Source organism: Toxotes jaculatrix, chromosome 21 (assembly GCF_017976425.1).
Source record: "Toxotes jaculatrix isolate fToxJac2 chromosome 21, fToxJac2.pri, whole genome shotgun sequence".
Taxonomy (NCBI): domain Eukaryota; kingdom Metazoa; phylum Chordata; class Actinopteri; family Toxotidae; genus Toxotes; species Toxotes jaculatrix.
In genome coordinates this window covers 1,640,591-1,658,132 of record NC_054414.1, presented here as the reverse complement: position 1 = coordinate 1,658,132, position 17,542 = coordinate 1,640,591, and the positions used below count along the sequence as shown (strand labels likewise).

The 17,542-nt window shown below is 43.5% G+C and overlaps 2 protein-coding genes across 2 annotated transcripts; both read left to right on the top strand.

The window, feature by feature from the left end:
• Nucleotides 1-784: 784 nt before the first annotated feature.
• LOC121200922 (transmembrane protein 26-like) lies at nucleotides 785-5,166 on the top strand. The gene is made up of 6 exons (XM_041066419.1): nucleotides 785-1,059; nucleotides 1,240-1,336; nucleotides 1,434-1,517; nucleotides 3,550-3,749; nucleotides 4,064-4,143; nucleotides 4,510-5,166. The coding sequence occupies exons 1-6, from the start codon at nucleotides 872-874 to the stop codon at nucleotides 4,758-4,760; spliced, it is 900 nt and encodes a 299-aa protein (XP_040922353.1). The 5' UTR covers nucleotides 785-871; the 3' UTR covers nucleotides 4,761-5,166.
• Nucleotides 5,167-11,485: 6,319 nt separating this feature from the next.
• adgra1a (adhesion G protein-coupled receptor A1a) lies at nucleotides 11,486-15,810 on the top strand. The gene is made up of 5 exons (XM_041029211.1): nucleotides 11,486-11,619; nucleotides 12,186-12,309; nucleotides 13,071-13,222; nucleotides 14,140-14,235; nucleotides 14,322-15,810. Exons 1-5 carry the CDS (start codon nucleotides 11,570-11,572, stop codon nucleotides 15,808-15,810), a joined length of 1,911 nt encoding a protein of 636 aa, XP_040885145.1. The 5' UTR covers nucleotides 11,486-11,569.
• Nucleotides 15,811-17,542: the final 1,732 nt, after the last annotated feature.

Genomic DNA, 17,542 nt, shown 5'->3' with positions numbered 1-17,542 from the left:
TAATATCATCCATCACCCTGTCCTGGTTTGAACCTCAATTAGCTGCAGAGTCTCTCACACATCATGACATGACAGAGAAACATAATCTTTAAAACAAACATAAAAGCTCGTCTTACAGCTTCAATCTCAGTTGTTTTTAGTTTTATAAGAGTGTGTAACTGGCTGCATACACACATCTCGTGGTGATGAGGAAAAAATAAATTAAAAAAAAAACCTGTTACTGCTAATTAACTGCTCAATGTAGTTTTCAACAAATGCTGCTCACACAGGAGGAAACAGTGAATTTGTTGGGGACGATGTTCAGCAGTGGATTAATCCACATTTGGTGCTCTGTATTTTTGGGGCAGCAGGACAGCGTGTGTGTGGGACTGAGACAAAATAAACTTCATTGTATGTGTGTGTTTGTGGTGAGAAAGGAACACGTCAGCCAGTGCAACAGTGTGACTCAGTGATGTGTTTAATAGTTTTTGGACACAGTGGAGCTCACAGTATTTGTTAGTAGGAGTCACTCAGTACTGGTTTGAGTGTGCACATGGGACTCGTGGGCAAGAAGCAAAATGTGGCATAGACTTATCCGTTAAGGACGTATTTTACAAGCATGTAGTACACTGATCATTTTACAGTTTAGGATTCAAGATTCAGAGTCAACAACTGCATGTCTCTACACGCACCTGTCATATTATCAAGGCTGGAACAACACTACAGTGAACAGAAAAAAAAAAAAACATAGCAGTCCAGCAGGTCTTTGGAGGCGGGCCCCAGCTTCCTTTTCCTCCCGTCTGTAACACTGAACGTGTTCAGTCCACTGTCCCCCTGCTGCAGCTGGGACTGCCGGAGCTCCTCCGCTGTGCTTCCTGAGCCTCGCCACATCATGTTCTTCAAGTTTGTTTGTGCCGTGGTGACCAGGGCTCTGTTTATTCTCATCTCTCTCATAGGGGTGTGGAGAGTGGTGTGGGTGAAGGACAATGGACTCTACTGGTTTCTTACCATCCTCTACCTGCCGCTGGTGGTTGAGATGATCCTGACCCTGAGGCGAAGGAGGGGTAATGATTATAAATGGTATGAGTAACTGCACTGGAATTTATTATTACAGGCTGTTATGATATATTCAATATTTAATATTTAATATTTAACATTCACATAAATAACTTTAAATAGAAGGTGACAAGTTGGTTGTAAAGACCAGTAAGGAGAATTAAAGTTCTAACCATGTGTAATGATGTTTTCTTTTCCCTCCAGGTTTTCTCCAGCTATCTTCCTCTTTCTCATCAGTATCATTCCATCATTATGGATTTTAGAGCTTCACCATCAGGAGAACAAAGCCACCGACTCGAGGGTACTGTCCATGAATTCTATTTGATCCTATTCTCTTCTGTTCTTCATATCACAGAGTTGCATCAACTGAAAGTATTAACTTCTATGTCTCCTCCTAGTGTGATAAACTCGACTCATCCGAAAACTTTAAGAGTCTTTTAAGACTCTGGGGGAACTCAAGCGCTGACAGTAAGAAATACAAGGTAGGTTTCAGAGTATTTATGTTATCCATAACAATCCTTTTGCTGAATCTAACTTTAGTTAAAATAAACAAAAATTTTAAAATTTTCAAAATTTTCAGGCAACTTATATTTTAACATATTTATTTATTTATTTATTAATCATTTAATCTGTTGGATTTATCAAATCGTGGGTATTGTAGGGTAGAGGTGTGTTAAACATGATAATCATCTGGTCATGGTAGTATAGCATGAAAGAGTTTTACTTCACTGTAAATGTGAAACCTTACTTGTGTGTTTTAATAGTGTAATTTAATTTTCAACACTGTAAATTACTAGAAAGTTATTTTTTTGGCTGAGAGAAAAAAATAGAGGCTGTGTTTTTGTGTGTAGTATTTGCTGCACTTTTGCTTTTGCTTTTGCATGTTCTCACATGTCTAGACAGTGAGCCCTTATGCTGCAAAGGGTTTGGGAATACTGGTTCACCACAAGGAGGCTGTTGTAAGGCTTGCGGGTGTTTTTTTCCCCTTATAACCCGAGCACAGTCACAGAGCCAGCCGCCTTAATGAAATGGTCCACCCTCAATAAAAACAATAACAAGCTGAACATAAAAAGACCAGTCTGCACCATGAAATCTGTTCTGTGTTGCGACCAAGTTTCCCTCATTTTCACCCTCCTCCAGCTTTTACCCACAACCTTCTTCTAATGTGTGCTTTCATGACAATCACCCGAGTGAATGATGTTTATGACTGAATGTATATGAAATTATGTAAAATATGTTAAATTCCCACAAACGACATACGTTTACATTTAAGTGAGGAGGTATGAGATCAGAAAACACTTTTTTGTCAATATTTTGTTTTAGACTCGCTTTTGTTGATTAAGTTATCACTGGCCGTCCTCCCTTGTACTTCAATATTTGTTGTGGTATAGGTACACCACACACACTAAACCATTTCACTTTAATGTATAATGTATAAAATACTAGTATTTCCCAAAATGAAGAATTATTCATTTAAAGAGGGACTTAACACCCCCCTCTGAAAACCTTGAAGTTTAGCTTGGCCTCCTGCTGCAGTGATGGACAAGTGTACTAAAGGGAATATCAGTACATTGTTACATCACTGATGGTGGATGTAATTAGATGTGAAACTTAAAAACAATTGAAGACTTGAAACACTTAACAGAGTGGTGGTAAGTTCCTCTTAGGCCTCGTTCAGGCCACAGAGATCAGATTTGATCACAAGTGGACAGCTGCAAGTGCAGGAGTGAGGGTACCCAAGATGCACTGAGGACAGATTTGAGATCCAATCACTGAGACCATAATTGGAGGAGGTCTGGGTCGCATGGGGCCACACTGAAGGACCACCTACAGACCCAGTCTGTCACAGGTGTAGAGCTGCCAGAGTGCACCAGAACAACACTCTGTTTTTGTCTAAGCGAGGAAACAGGATATTCATAGTTCACATAATCCATCTGAAATTCATATATAATTCTAAGATTAAGATTCTATCATCACTAAAGTCTATGGCATGCAAGAAAAACAATTGGGGTGGTCACATTGACATTTAAGATAAAGATAAACTTTACTAAATTAGTTTGTCATAGCAGCACATATTTACATAACATACAAAATAATACAACTAAATAGACAGATTAAGAACCTAAATAAAATTCAAAATTTAAGGTGTAGTGGTTGATTCATAAGGTCAACCCATGGATTTGAGTAACAAGCAAGACAAAATTTACCTTAAAAGTAGCTGGTTGCTGCTAGCATCCTATGAGCAGCACAATGAATAAATATTTTTTTCTACCAGGCTGTTGTTAACTAGTAAAGATGAAGAGGCATTTTAATGCCAGGTGTGAAATGATGTACTTAGAGCCGTTCACTGGAGATCGGATCACCTGAGACACATATACATGATATTTTAAAGGCGGAATCTGTGATTGATGTGCATGAAACATTGTGTACTACATGGGTGTAGTGGGACCATGTCGTCTCATCAATCAGATTTTCTCTGTATGATTTGTTGCCCTCTTCACACACGCTGCACAGCTCCCTCTGTCTTCAGTGTGCGCCAACGACTGGATACTGGCCTTGCACCAGATCCTGCTCATCTTACTGATACTGGGGAAGTGGCTGATGCCGGCCGCGGGAGAACTGAGCAGAGACCAGCTCTCCCAGTTACTGCTCATCTTTGTGGGCACGGCTGCTGACATACTGGAGTTCACCTCTGAAACACTGTCTGACATCAAGTGAGTCAGGGCGGGGGTTCCCTCCATTACTCTCCAGTCATGAAACTTTTTTTGAGTGCTTCCATTTTCTGCTGCTTTAAACTTCTACTCCAACTACTGTTCAGATTATATTATAGGTTAAGACTTTATTGATCCCAGCAGCATATAAAATCATTCCAGCTGCAACATTGAAGGGATGAGCACATTAATGCATCGACAATTAGAATCTTACAATATGTATTATTGTCAAATGGGACATTTTTCATAATGAGAACTTTTACATGTGGTACTTTAACTTGTTATCTCACAAAACAGTGTGTTTGTGTATCAAACAGGGACAGCAGTCCACCCATGGTCTACATTATTCTGGCTGTGTGGACCTGGAGCATGCTGCAGTTTCCGCTGCATCTCTCAGGTAACACACACACAAGTCAGAGACGTGATCACAAGTGGTCTCCCCAGATGCACATGGAGACGCATTTTAGTGCCAGGTGTGAACTGACGTACTTAGATGTCTTACTTGTCTACTTGTGATCAGATTGCGTGAGACACATGTTGCGTGAGACACATGTTGATGCCTGGTCTGAACAGGGACTGACTGGTTACAGTACTTTCAGTAACTTATTGAATTCAGTAATAATATGTAACAGACGTATTACATGTGTTTTGAGAAAGCTGATATAGATAAATGTGGATCGTTTATGTTCCAGGACCTAAAACTGTAGGATACAATTGATCTACAGTAGTTGGCGTAAACGTGTTTTCTCCTTTGTGTCAACAGTTCTAGCAGCATCCTCAGAAGACCTCTCAGAACCTGCCCAGTCTCGAATCTCTCACATCAGGACTGATATCTGGAGCACTGTGGAAGCTTTGTTTATCCAGGATGGGCCTTTCCTGGTGGTCCGCCTCACCGTCATGATCTACTTCAATGTGGTACACCAGATGCTGATCTTCTTCGCCATTAAAAACTTTCTGGTTGTCATTCTGAACATCTACCGGCTCTCTGTTCTCATCTGTGACAAGTCCTCCTGAGCCTGGATGTAAACCCAGTGCAGGAAGGTACAGTAATGATGTTACTGTAAACTTCAGACTACCTGTATACATTTATTGTATAAAGCAGAAGTTCAATATGTCAATCTTTGCTATGAAGAATGGTGCAATTTCCTAATAAAGGCCGTCTCACAGTCTCTATTGGTGACATACAATATCAGAATAACAATTTGACGTATGATATGACTGGTAAAATGATCACTCTTACAGAGTAGCTCATTAGCAGCCCTAATCCAAAACACTGACCTCAGGTCTTCATAAAGAAATATTTCCTGCTGAAATAAATTAGTTGTTGCATTGCAAACAAATGCCTGAAATCCTTCCTGAGTGTAAGAACTGGAACCCTATGAATGCTACGAGGTTCTATATAGATCCCCCCCCCCCCCCCCCCCCCCCCCCCCCCCCCGCCATTTAAAGGGGCTCTGTGAAGCTTTCTTGTAAAACAGTAATGTTAATGTTTGCATTCAGTTTTTCACTGACAAACATAGTGTGGGTATTTTTGTGGCCTAAGATGTGTGTAAAGGCCCTTTCCTTCCTCATAAAAGATTTAAAAGCCATTGTCATTGTTTGTTGTGCTGCAGTAAGCATGTTGTGTCATTTGAGGTTGCTATTGCCGTTTCTGTTATTGGTAGCTTGTTTTGCTGCTCTGTCTCTACCCGGTTAATTAGCTACTTTCTTCATTACAGTTGTACATTTAAATCTACACTAGCTGTGCTCAAGACCTCATTAGATACTTAGCGACTTTATTGTTAATCCCACAGTTTTTTACACACTGTTCACATCTGCTAGTTAGCTTAGCAGTTAGCGATGGCTTCTCTCTCTCTTCCCCTCCTGCTCTCTCTTGCTCAGTGTGTCACTGTGCTAGCAAATTTGTGTTTTTAGGTCTTTGTGGATATAAAACCCTTCACCCAGTCAGTAATGTCACTAACGTCAGCACAGCTTCTCCAGATCATCAATTATTCACAACACAGATACACACCATTTTAAACATCGGGAGGTTTTCGGTGAGATCACATTCTAAACAAACAGAATGATGTGTAAAATAGTACGGTTTCATGAGGCATAGAGCACTTTGAGAGGTCGATAAGACTAGACTCTATAAATGCAGTCCACTTACCATTGTGTGAAATGTGTGAATTCATTGCAGTTTGCATTCTACCATAAGTCCTCAGTCTTTTTACACGTCCATGTTGGCTGCTCCAGGCCTCCATACACTGGCTGCATGAAAAGACTGGCCGCTGGCTTGACTGAGCAGACCTGTGTAGGCTGTAAACAAACACAAATCACGCACAGTCCAGTCGGTCCCTGACTACTGATATTCAATTAAATTGGGACATAGAAAATTAGTTCGGGCAGGAACTGCCCATGCTCCTGAGTGTATGTATGCTACAGTACACAATGACAAACTTCAGGAGCACTGACTGTAAAACAGCACAAACAGCTACATTCAGGCAAACAGTGCACATTTCATTCTTACATTATACGTCCACCAGCTGCTCTGGACTCTGACAGAAGCTCCAGATCACCAAGACTGCCCCTGAGTGGAGTAAAAGTATAAAGTAACATAAAAATGAAGTACTCTGTAAAGCTAGAGTTGTTATAACAGTTCACATTAGGACCCAAATGCAAAAAAACAGACCAGGAAGCAGAAAAAAACAGTTGAAAGGTTGCTGGAGATAGAGCTTCGCAAGGAGGACCATACTGTATGAACAGTATGAAGCTGTTCATACTAATAATTATATTTGCAAAAGACAATAACAATACAACTGAATCAGCAGACCCTGATGATGCCTCAATCTCAGTCCACTGTCAGGACCCTTTCGTTTTATTATTTATAAATTATAATGATTATGATTGGTGATAGTAGTCGTAGCAGGTGTTTGTTATAAGCATCACTATACATGTATTTATTTCTATCTCCCTAATAATTACCCAAGTGCTTCAGGACTGAGCTGTTTAAGCTGCCATCGTTCACCCCAATGCACTGACACAGAGTCAACAAGACACATGAAGGGTTCATCATGCCTTATTCATGACTGTCATCACTTCAGACCTGACATGTACATGTACAAGCTTGTACATAAAAAAAAAATTCTATGAGGAGAGGTCCTGCTGTTAGAGAGGCTGATCACAGGGCATGGCTCTGAAATCCTCCTCAGAATGGAACCTGATCCCAGGTATTAATTCACATCCATTCATTGAGGATCTGTTGACTGATAACATAAAGTCTTAGTGACTTCCTGACACATCCTGCATCCCTGTCTTGAACAGACCTTCGCCTTTCTTCTAGTCTTCAAACATCCCTCCATCGCTGCCACAACCTGCGGCTCTTTGGTGATCAGCTGATGGATGACACGTCACGCCTTCCTTCCGCCCACTCACCGCCTCCACTCCACTTCACGACCCCCCCTCGCTCTCTCTCTTCTCTCCCCCTCTTTCTCTCTACGTAACATGCGGGACATCCACAGTGGCAAATAGAGCGCAGCCACTATCTCCACTGACCTGGATTGAGCAGCGTCTGGTTCGCACTCAGCTGTGGAGGAGACACCACCGCAGGTAACTCAGGATTCTTCTGCTCTCAGAATATTGTTCATACATGTTTTTTTTTCCTCATGCAGGATGTGGATCTGATCCACTTTGCCACCATGAACATATTTGTGAGTAATTGTTCATTTTCTATTGAAAATGAATGAAATCCGTTTGTTGTTCGAGGCTACCGGATAAACCAGGATCACTTTTTTTGCCTGTCGTAAAAAAAATAATAGTAAAAAAAGATGAACGTGGTTCATCCCAGCGCCGACACTCAGCTGGGAGACAGATGGACAGTCTAGGTCTATAGCGACGCAGAGACATGATGAATCTCCTGCTTTGATTCCTCCAGCTCTGCCGTGCGGATGGAGCCGGGACCGGGAGGCCGTGGCTGCCCGTCACCGCTGCTCCTGCAGCCGCCGCAGGAGTAGCAGGCAGAGGACCACCAGTGTTGGACAAAGACCACCAGGCTGATTTAGAAAAAAAAAAAAAAGAAAAAAAAAAAAAAAGGTCACCATCCTCTACATGGACCCGGAGGGCGCAGGGTATAGAGGCAGCAGGGGCCTCCGGGAGAGACCAGAGCTTCACAACTGATGTGTAACTCCACTAAGGCTCATGGTGAGTTATTATAGGGTTCATTATTATTTTATGACTTGCACACTTTAGTGAACATTACTACTTTCATGGCTGCCTGTGTGTGTGCAGATGGTCTGTGGCTACATGGTGTTTTTGCCAAAGTGGAGCTGAGGGTATGGAGCTAATAATAACATAGTAACTCACAGTGAGCTTCAGTGGAGTGAATTTGTGATACTGGGGCTACATGGAGCATAGTTTCCATTCCAGTCACAGGTTAAGGGGGAAACTTTGAGGATAATATGTCTCAGCTGACTGTTAGACATGAACATACATCAGAGAGTCCAAAGACTGTCTGAAATCACACTGCAGATATGTAAAGTCAACAGGACATCACATTTGTCATTGGTATCACTGGGGTTTAATACTGAGGTTGGAGTCTGTTAGTCTAAACTGTTGGCTGCGGGGTCCTTCAGCAGAGCCCCCATCAATGCACACGAGGGGCCCCAGGGCAGAAATGAGCTGTGCCTCTGACTCAGAGTTTTAACAGAAAAGCTGCATATATATACCGGAGGGCTGGGGTTTGCAAAACATGGACAATTAGCAGGAAGGGTGGGGTGTTGGAAAAACAATTTGGAGTTGCATTATGGGAAATATAGTATCCATTGTTTTTGGAGCTAAAAGTTAGCATATTTCAGCCTCTGCTGCAGGGTTTGACCCGCATGTTTTTTTTTTTAAGCCACCTCTGCACAGCACACCAATCACAGCGTAAAGTGAGTGTGAATGTTGGTTCTTCTGTTTGAGAACCCGATGAGGGTGAAGGGTGTGGGTAGAGGGTGGTTCCGAAGCTACTGGACCAGCCAACAAAACAGCTCTGGGGCCCTGAGGCAGTCACCCACTCTTGTCGGTTGGTTGGTGTTAATATCGGCTGATTCATCAATCAAGGTCCAGCTAGCATTCAGTGTAAAAAAAAGGTATTTAGGAGCAAGGATTACTATTTTTTTTAAATAAACTTTAATCTGTAACAGTTGTGTGCTGGTGAAGAGCCTGTTTACACATAAGCACAGGCATCAGAACAAAGAAGCCTAATTAGAAAATCTTACGTCGTGACACAGCGCGTGGTCGTTCATCTGAGATAAGTGGAGTGTAGTGCACACAGATCTCCGCTTCGCTGTGTGTGTGTGTGTGTGTGCGCGCGTGCACACGCCTGTAGTTTTTCATATTACAGGATCCGCAAAAGGATTTAATCAGTCATGCTCTGTCCAATAGATGGGTCGTTCAGTGGAGCGTGATGAGAGCGCATGCTGTCCCTGAGAGAGAGAGATGAGAGGAGGAAGACATGACAGTGTCTCTAAAATACAAGGCCTCGGAACACAAAGGAACAGCGAGTTGACGCTGTCGTAAAGACGGAGCCAAGTTAGCTCTTGATTTCTGCCTCCGCAAGAATCTTCAGCTTGAATTATGCACATGCGAGAGTGCGTTCCAGTGAAAGGAAGGAAGGAGGAGAGGGCCGAACTGTTGTTTTAAGGCACATTTTACCTCTTAACACAGAGGGAACGCTTAAACCTGTCCAGGAGATAAACATCACTTACTATACATGAATCACTTTCTCTAAGCATCCTCCACACCCCTGCCTCCACAGCTAAGTCATCCGAACTTGGCTGAATAATAATTAACGCACTTACATTCAGTCAGATAGTGAGTCTCCTTTGCAGAGATTATAAACATCACCAAAAAAGAAAAAATACCAGGTTTTGAAATATGAGCTGAGTTCGCAAAGTTTAGCTAGTTTGTCTCTGTTTTTGCCATAAAAGGAGCAAGAATTACCAGATCAAGGACTCACTCACACCCGTGTGTCCGAGCACACATAGCATAAGAATAGCTGAGCATGGAGGAGTGACTGGACTCTGCACAGGCCACCGTCCGCTCTGAAGTTTAAAGCTTTAGAAGGAGTCTTACCTGACCTGAGGGGAGGTGACGTCTCTTTAGACACTGTAGAGGTTATATACCAGAGCAGGGTTTCTAAGACTGGACCCAAACGCAGAGACCTCAGGCAGGCAACGGCAGGCAGACGAGTGAGGCTGAGGTCTGAAGGAGGAGGACATGGTGAGGAGGTGAGTCCAGTTCTTTCCTAAGGACAGAGCTGGGGAGCACGTTTCCAGAAACCAGGTGAGTAGATGCTTGATCGGTCAGGGGAGGTAAATGACTGGAGATCCTAGGGCAGGTAAGACAACAGACATGAGTAATCCAAACAAACAGATAGTAATGTAACAGCTAGGTCGGCCAACATGTCCACCATGAACAGGGTCAGACAAACTTTTGATGAATGGGCTGAAGAACTGGTCTTAAATACATCCTGCAGGTAGGTGGAATGATGACGGGATTCATAACAGGTGTGCAGGTGAGTGGGCGGGAAATGTGAGGTCCCCACCCTCTGACCTGACACACACACACACACGGACAGAGAAAACAGACATATGGGGACAAACAGCACGCACTAGGCTACTACTACTATAAACTGTATACATTGTCTTTGGTAAGTGTATTATGCATTTAGAAAAGCCATCAGAACCTTTACAAGCACACACCTGTTCCAGATCTGCAGCTTTCCTGCTCCAGCGTAGCACCTGGCGCAGCATCCAGCTGTGCACATCTGTCGATTCAGCAATTAGAAACATTTATGTCTTTACTGAACACAGATCAAAGATTCACAGCTCTAGTGGAGAAAGTCAGTGAAGTCTTGGATTTGGAATAAGAATAATAAAAAAAAAACATTACATTACACTTAAACGCACAGGGGGCTGTTTTTTTTTCCAGAGGTTCAGTTGTATGTTTGTCGACCCTGTCAGGAGATTTCATTAATGCACTCGTAGTGAAAGAGACTTGAGTAATTGTGCAGGGTTTTGGAAACATGCAGCGCATTTCAGCCTCCAGCAGCGAGTCTCCAGGGTTCGTGTAAGTCATTCTGACGAGCATGAGTGAAGCTGGATGCTGCGGATCCTGATGGCGCACGGCAGCGTTGTTGCAGCGGCGTTGTCTGTATGCACAGAGGGAAACGGCTCTTTTTCTTTTACGAGCGTTCTTTTCGTCGGTTTGTTTATTACACATATACACTGCAGTGCAGGGGTAAAAATACATAGTTCTGTTTCCATTAAATGAGGGTTTAATTACTTTGAGTCTGTGAAGGCTGTGTTATTCAGTGGGCTTTTAGATGTGCTGCTGGGTGTATTGTATTTTTGAGCCATGGAAAGTTCTAGATGAGCTGTTTCCAGCCTTTTCTTGCCAAGCGAGGCTAACCACACTGTGACTGCTGCTCCAAACGTAACACATGTAGATGATGTATAACCATCGTATCTCACTCTGGAAATGACTGCGTACAGCAGACAAAATGCACCAGCACCCTCCTCATCCAGGTCCTGACTGATTAGATCAGTACAGGACCATCTGGACACGCAAGTTCAAACCACCCTGCACTGTTTTTTTCATTGAACATGGGCATAAAATCCCTCTGTGTGTTTTGCTTTTTATTGTCCATTCTTTTGGATCTAATAGATTTTAAACAATGACTCCATATTCTACACTGTTTCTGTGTGGAAACTGTCCTTCTGCAGGATTTGAAGAGAGTGTTGTCCTTCCCACCGTACCCCGGGGACTACCTGCATCCAGTGGTGTATGCCTGCACTGCAGTCATGCTGCTCTGTCTGCTTGTCTCAATCATGACCTATATTGTCCACCACAGGTGAGAAGAACATTTGTTTAAAGGACTGTTTCACATTTTTCCAAGTCTATCTTAATACAGTAGGCACATGTCAGTGTGGACGTTGAAAGGGTTTTTGGTTGATTTAAAGGTCTCCGTACATGGACATTTTCTTGTCTCGTGGTATCTTGAACACCTGTGCAGTATTTTGGTGTTGGATCTAACATTCAACACTGCCCCTTGCACGGGTTTGATCAAGACTGGTTTCAGTCTGAGCGCTTAGTACCTCAGGCTGCTCAAACCTCATATTAGCTTCACCCCAACTTGAGTATTCACAGTAGCACAGAACAAGGACAGTGGATTTAATCTCTTACTGTGAAGTCACATCAGGAAGAGTTCACCTGAGGGTCAGTGGGCACAAGAAGAATAATTACAGCACACAACAGTTCTCTCAGTACACATATGACATGTAGGTTTAGCAGTAAGGTGGACTGATCCTACTTATTTAAGCTGAGGTTTATGTTGTGCTGTTCAGTTCAGCATTATCATCTTCATATTCATTCACTTTATTCATTCGTTAAACTCAGCTGCTCATTTTTTTTTTACAGCGTGATCCGCATCAGCAGGAACGGTTGGCACACGCTCCTCAACTTCCTCTTTCACACAGGACTAACGTTTGGAGTTTTTGCCGGAGGCATCAATCAGATCAACCTGCCTTTTGTGTGTCAGATTGTAAGTGATTTTTACTTTATAAGTGTGGTTATATTTTTTCAGTTGTTGGTCGAGAGAGAGAGAGAGAGAAGGAGCCTGCAAGACCAAGGATGCAGCATCTGTTAGCACACGGTCTTGTAACTGCTTTTTCCCAGTTGTGAGCCGGTCTTCCTGGCTCGGACCCTGCGTCTCTGGTGGGGTCCAACGTGTCCAGATAATGTTCCTGATACTCAGAAGTAAAAAAAATCTCATAAAGTCATTACTGCTGAGAGCTATAGGAACACATGGCTCACCAGAGCTGTGACTCTCTGTCAGCCTGGTCACAGAGCTGAAAAGAAACCTGGGGTCGTTTTTATTTTCTTCTATTAATGACGAGTAAGCAGAAGTAAAACTAAAGTTATTTTTAGATCAGGTTTCTCGTGGCCTCGAGGATTCTGTATCTGCATAGTTTTGCAGCGTTTCTATGCAAAGTGGATTAAATATGATGATAATATGAATGCAGTTCAGGGCACCAGTGCGAAAAGAATTTAATTAAGCAAAGCAGAGCTGGTTCAGTAGACATACTATGATGCATTTCTCTGGACCTGTTCATTTGATTGCCATTTTCTGAACATTATGATCATTCAGTGAGCAGCATGATGCAAAAATATAATAGGATAGAGCACAGTTTGGAGTATTACCTGTCTGCCTCAGATTCATGTACAAAACTCTCATTTACACACATGCTAATTTGAACTCATATTACTTTTGATGATGTGTGCTCACGTCTTCATCTGTGTCAGGTTGGCATTGTGCTCCACTATGCTTCGCTGTCTACCATGCTATGGCTGACGTTTACTGCGAGGAACATCTGTAAAGATGTGTCCAAAGACCCGCTTCAGGCCCAGGACAGGAACGGACTGGCCCAGACTCGCACCAAACCAACCATCCTCAGGTAGACCCATGAGATAGTAAACGAATGTTTTTGTTAACAACAGGGCTGCATATAGTTCTGATTAAATCACCAATTAACAGCAAAATTTTATGAGAGAAGATGCTAAACTGTGCTGCACAAAAAAGGCTTAAAGCAGTGATGCTTGTGTCTTTGGATGTCTTTCTTTTTTTTTTTTTGCAAGATCCTGGTAAAGCCAGCTGGTCCTTGAGTGACCTTGCACAATGGCAGACTTGCAAAAAGTCATAACCACAATACTCACCCACACTTGCCTACACGCTTACCTTGTTTGCAGCAACTGATTCAGATCAGCCACTATGACTGTGAGGAGCTGTGAAGGCGTTTGGTCAGTGTGAAATGACTGAGAAGAATTTAAAGTTGAACAAATCTTACAACTGAGTCACTTCATCACATAGAAGAGAATGTTGGATCATTTACTGGTTGTAGCTGATGACCTCATGTCCCAGCGAATCAAGGTTTACTTCTTAAAGCGGCTACAACTTTATTTCAGACTTTACTAAATTAAATCTTCCAAATACAGAGAGGTCCTTGAAGAAAACCTCTCCCAGAGGCAGAGACCTGAGACTGAGGGGGACGGTTCACCTCTCAGCAGTGACTTCGGGACAAGTCTCCTGACTGTCGCTGAGTGAACCAGACAAAGCCCATATTTAAATCCCATAAAACATCTGTGGAGAGACCTAAACATGGCAGATCACAGACACTTCACACTGATGGAAGTGGGAATATGAATTAGAGTCTGGACCAGTGGGGTGGCCCAACCCTCCAACAGACTGACCACATCACTAACTTGGTTAAAAATGGCCAGCTTGTGAATTGTCTGAGCATGTAGCTCAGCCTAAAACCACAAATTGTAGAGGTCAGTTGATCTTGATGAGATACTGTCCTTTTCTTTTGGACAGATTTTATCTGGTCAGTGATGGAATCCCTCTCATAATTGTTGGAGTTACAGCAGCATTTGGTATGGATAACTACGGCAGCCGGGACGACGCTTTGTAGTAAGTATTCATTATTTCTAAACAAGCACGTTTTTCATTCATTGCCAAATAAACAAAATATTTGTGTCTCTGTGTGTCTTCTTCAGTTGCTGGATGGCGTGGGAACCAAGCCTGGGAGGTTTCTATGCCCCCATGACACTTCTGGTCTTAGTCATGTCTGTGTACTTCTTGTGCACCTACATCCAGCTCAAACGCCACCCAGAGAGGAAGTATGAGCTGCAAGTTCTGAGTGAGGAGCAGCAGCAGCTGTCGTCCAGTGAATCAAACCATCACTGCCACACAGACTCTGGCGGATCTTCTGGACCTGCTGGGGACTGTCCACCATTTGCTACAGGTGTATCAGTGCTGGCCAATGAGCACTCATTTAAATCTCAGCTCCGGGCCACAGCCTTCACCCTTTTTCTTTTCCTGGCCACCTGGGCTTTAGGAGGACTGGCAGTATCACTGGGACATTTCCTGGACATGATATTCAGCTGCCTGTACGGAGCTTTTTGCGTCACTCTGGGACTCTTTCTTCTCATCCAGCACTGCGCCAAACGTGATGACGTGTGGCACCGCTGGTGGGCTTGCTGCCCGTCCAAGTCCAAGACAGAAGACGGGAACGAGGATGGACAGAACCAGAGGCAGGGGCTCCATCAGCCCCACTGCCACCTGAAGTCTCCATGCTCAGGCAAGCAGCCGCTGCTCTCTCCTCAGCTTGTGCAGAGTTCTTACCACAAAATGACACCACCTCCCCAGAGCCCCACACCCAATCACACAGGTCCATGCTGTGTGGCTGTGATGAGTCCTGTTACCACAGCCCCCCTCTCACCTCTCACTGAGCGGGTGCCCTCGCCACGTCCACAGTCACTTCCGGACGAACTCCCTCGTCCCGTTCTGCCCTTACAGAGCTGTCTTACCGACAGAACAAAGTCACGCTCCTTCAACCGCCCACGCCCGTGCCTCCAGGACTACCGTTCCCACATGACTTCCACCAGTATGGATGGGAGTGTGCACAGCTCCCACCTGGACAGCCCTCATGCTGCACACCACCTTGAAGGCTCGCCACTGGTTTCCAGCAGCCCGCATCCAGACCTCCAGCTCCCCTGCCCCAGCCCTCATTTGGATAAGCAGCTGGTTTCGTTGCAACGCCAGACTTCCTGCCACAGTGTACAAGATTCAATGACCTCCTGCCACAACCACACGCACAACATGCATGACAGCATCAGTTCCTGTCACAGCCTCCTCCTGCCTTCTCATGGGGTCCACACCTGCCAGTGGCACATGTACAGCTCAGCTGATCATTCTTCCACCACGAGCTGCTGTGAGAAACCTGATCCCTTCACTTCGCAGTATCAGCAAGACCCTGACGCTTACGGCTGCATGTTGAAGACAAGAGACAAAGAGAAGGATAATCTCTGTGCAGAGGTGGGGCAGATAGGTTTCCCAAGAAACACTCTGCCTCGGCAGCATGCCACCGTCAGCCTGCGAGGCACCATCGGCCGCAACAGGAGCCTGCAGGAAGACAGCCTGTTCGGTTCAGATGCCACAAGAAACATACGGACTGGCCCTTGGAAGAATGAAACCACCGTATAGTTTTCTTGTATGTTCCAGACCTTACAGCAGCCCTAACATCAAATTCCTCCCTAAGTGTTTGGGTCTCACTGCCTTCAGCTCTGCCCTTAAACTACAGGTTGAGCTTTTAGCGGGGGGGCCTCGTATCTTGATCATATTTCAGAACCCTTTATGACAAAGCTATCTTTGTGTGTTGCAAATCAGCTTTTATAAGGACTATTCAAACACAACAAAGGTTCATGATGAATTCATTTTTTTGTTCCATGCAGTTTAAAGTTGCAGTCAGTCTTGTATGGCTCTTTATGTCTCAGCAAAAAGGTTCAAAGACTTCGAAGCCCATCACTTCCAGCTGGGTCTTTTGTTTTTTTTTTATGTGTGGACTTTGTATGTTCTCCCTGTGTTTGAATCAGTTGCTCCACAATCTTCCTACTGTCCAAAGACGAGCAGGTCAGGTACAAGGAATACTCCTGCACGGAGGTCTTCACGAGTTCAAACCTCTGATTATTCCTTAAGGGTTTGGACACAATGCAAAACTGACCTGGGGGGATGGGGGGGTGTGGGGGCTATCCAAATGTGATCTAAGGAAAATGAGATCTGATCCAAATAGACCTAAGGATAATTAGACCTGATCCAAAATGCGGTCAATATTATGCAAAGAGGAAGTATCACTGATTGCACCTTTAATACTTGGATTGATCTGTTTTCTAAAGATCTATATTTGTTAATTACATTTCTAATGGCATTGTTAGACACGGTATCATTTTAAATATGAGTTGCACGTGGAAATCAGATTCGAATCGTGCGAGCATGTGTGATTTTTATGTGTGCAACAGTGCATGAGTAGGTACATCCAGATGTGGTGTGTTTGTGCTAAGTGTATTTGTCATTATGGATCCACCCTTGCAGAATTTTACATTTATGAATATATTGTTAAAGATAAATTTATGAAGGATTTTCTATGGAGACACTTAATGTATGCTGCCAAATAGAGTCAAAGAGACTCTTGTCTGACAATTATTGCACTAGTATGTAGTATAGTGACCCTCACTTGGTGAGATAATAATTCAAAAGAAAAGTGCAATGTGCTACAAAGCACAAACTTTGTGCAGTGCCAAAACTATGTGCCAGTTTTCACTGTGATGAGAAACTACACACAACTCACTCAACATTGTTTGTAGCGGCTTACAAACTTGAACTCAGGTTTTTAGAAGCTCATCAGCAATCTTTTCAAGGGGTTTCCAGAAACGTCCATATGTTTTCTCCAGAGGGGTGTTTTACCAGTCAAACCAGGCTTACGTCCAGAAACCACACTTTGTTTTCTGTTTCGTAAAGAAGTTTAATAAATCAGACTTAGGTTACTGTGATTAGCTTGTTCTTTGTCAGGTTTAGTTTCAATTCAGGCCTGATCAGTGTTAACCCAGAGTAACAGGCTTCTCCAAGTTCTTCCCCAAAAGTTCAAGTTCAAGTTATCCCAACTTGACATGGCGTACAGTCATCTCCTACATTAAATCCAGAGCTCTTATCTTTAGTTTAAAGCATCAGCTCTGAGCTTTAGGGCTTGAAAATCATTCTTCTTTATTGTGAATTGATGTGACCTAAGCTTCATTCTCAGGTTGGTGTTTCTTCAGTGTAGGAAATACTCTTCTTTGCCTTCTTTAAGTGAGAGGATTGATGAGACTCTCATGTCTGTGCGCCAAGTAAAGAGCTAGTGCCCGAAGGTGATTAGCCTAGCTTAGGAAACAGGAAAACCGCA

Coding starts and splice junctions, on each gene's coding strand:
- LOC121200922 (XM_041066419.1), top strand. CDS start 872: ATGTTCTTCAAGTTTGTTTGTGCCGTGGTGACCAGGGCTCTGTTTATT. Junction 1,518..3,549: donor CTGACAGTAAGAAATACAAG/GTAGGTTTCAGA, acceptor CACGCTGCACAG/CTCCCTCTGTCTTCAGTGTG. Junction 4,144..4,509: donor GTTTCCGCTGCATCTCTCAG/GTAACACACACA, acceptor TTGTGTCAACAG/TTCTAGCAGCATCCTCAGAA.
- adgra1a (XM_041029211.1), top strand. CDS start 11,570: ATGCTGCTCTGTCTGCTTGTCTCAATCATGACCTATATTGTCCACCAC. Junction 12,310..13,070: donor TGCCTTTTGTGTGTCAGATT/GTAAGTGATTTT, acceptor CATCTGTGTCAG/GTTGGCATTGTGCTCCACTA. Junction 14,236..14,321: donor AGCCGGGACGACGCTTTGTA/GTAAGTATTCAT, acceptor TGTCTTCTTCAG/TTGCTGGATGGCGTGGGAAC.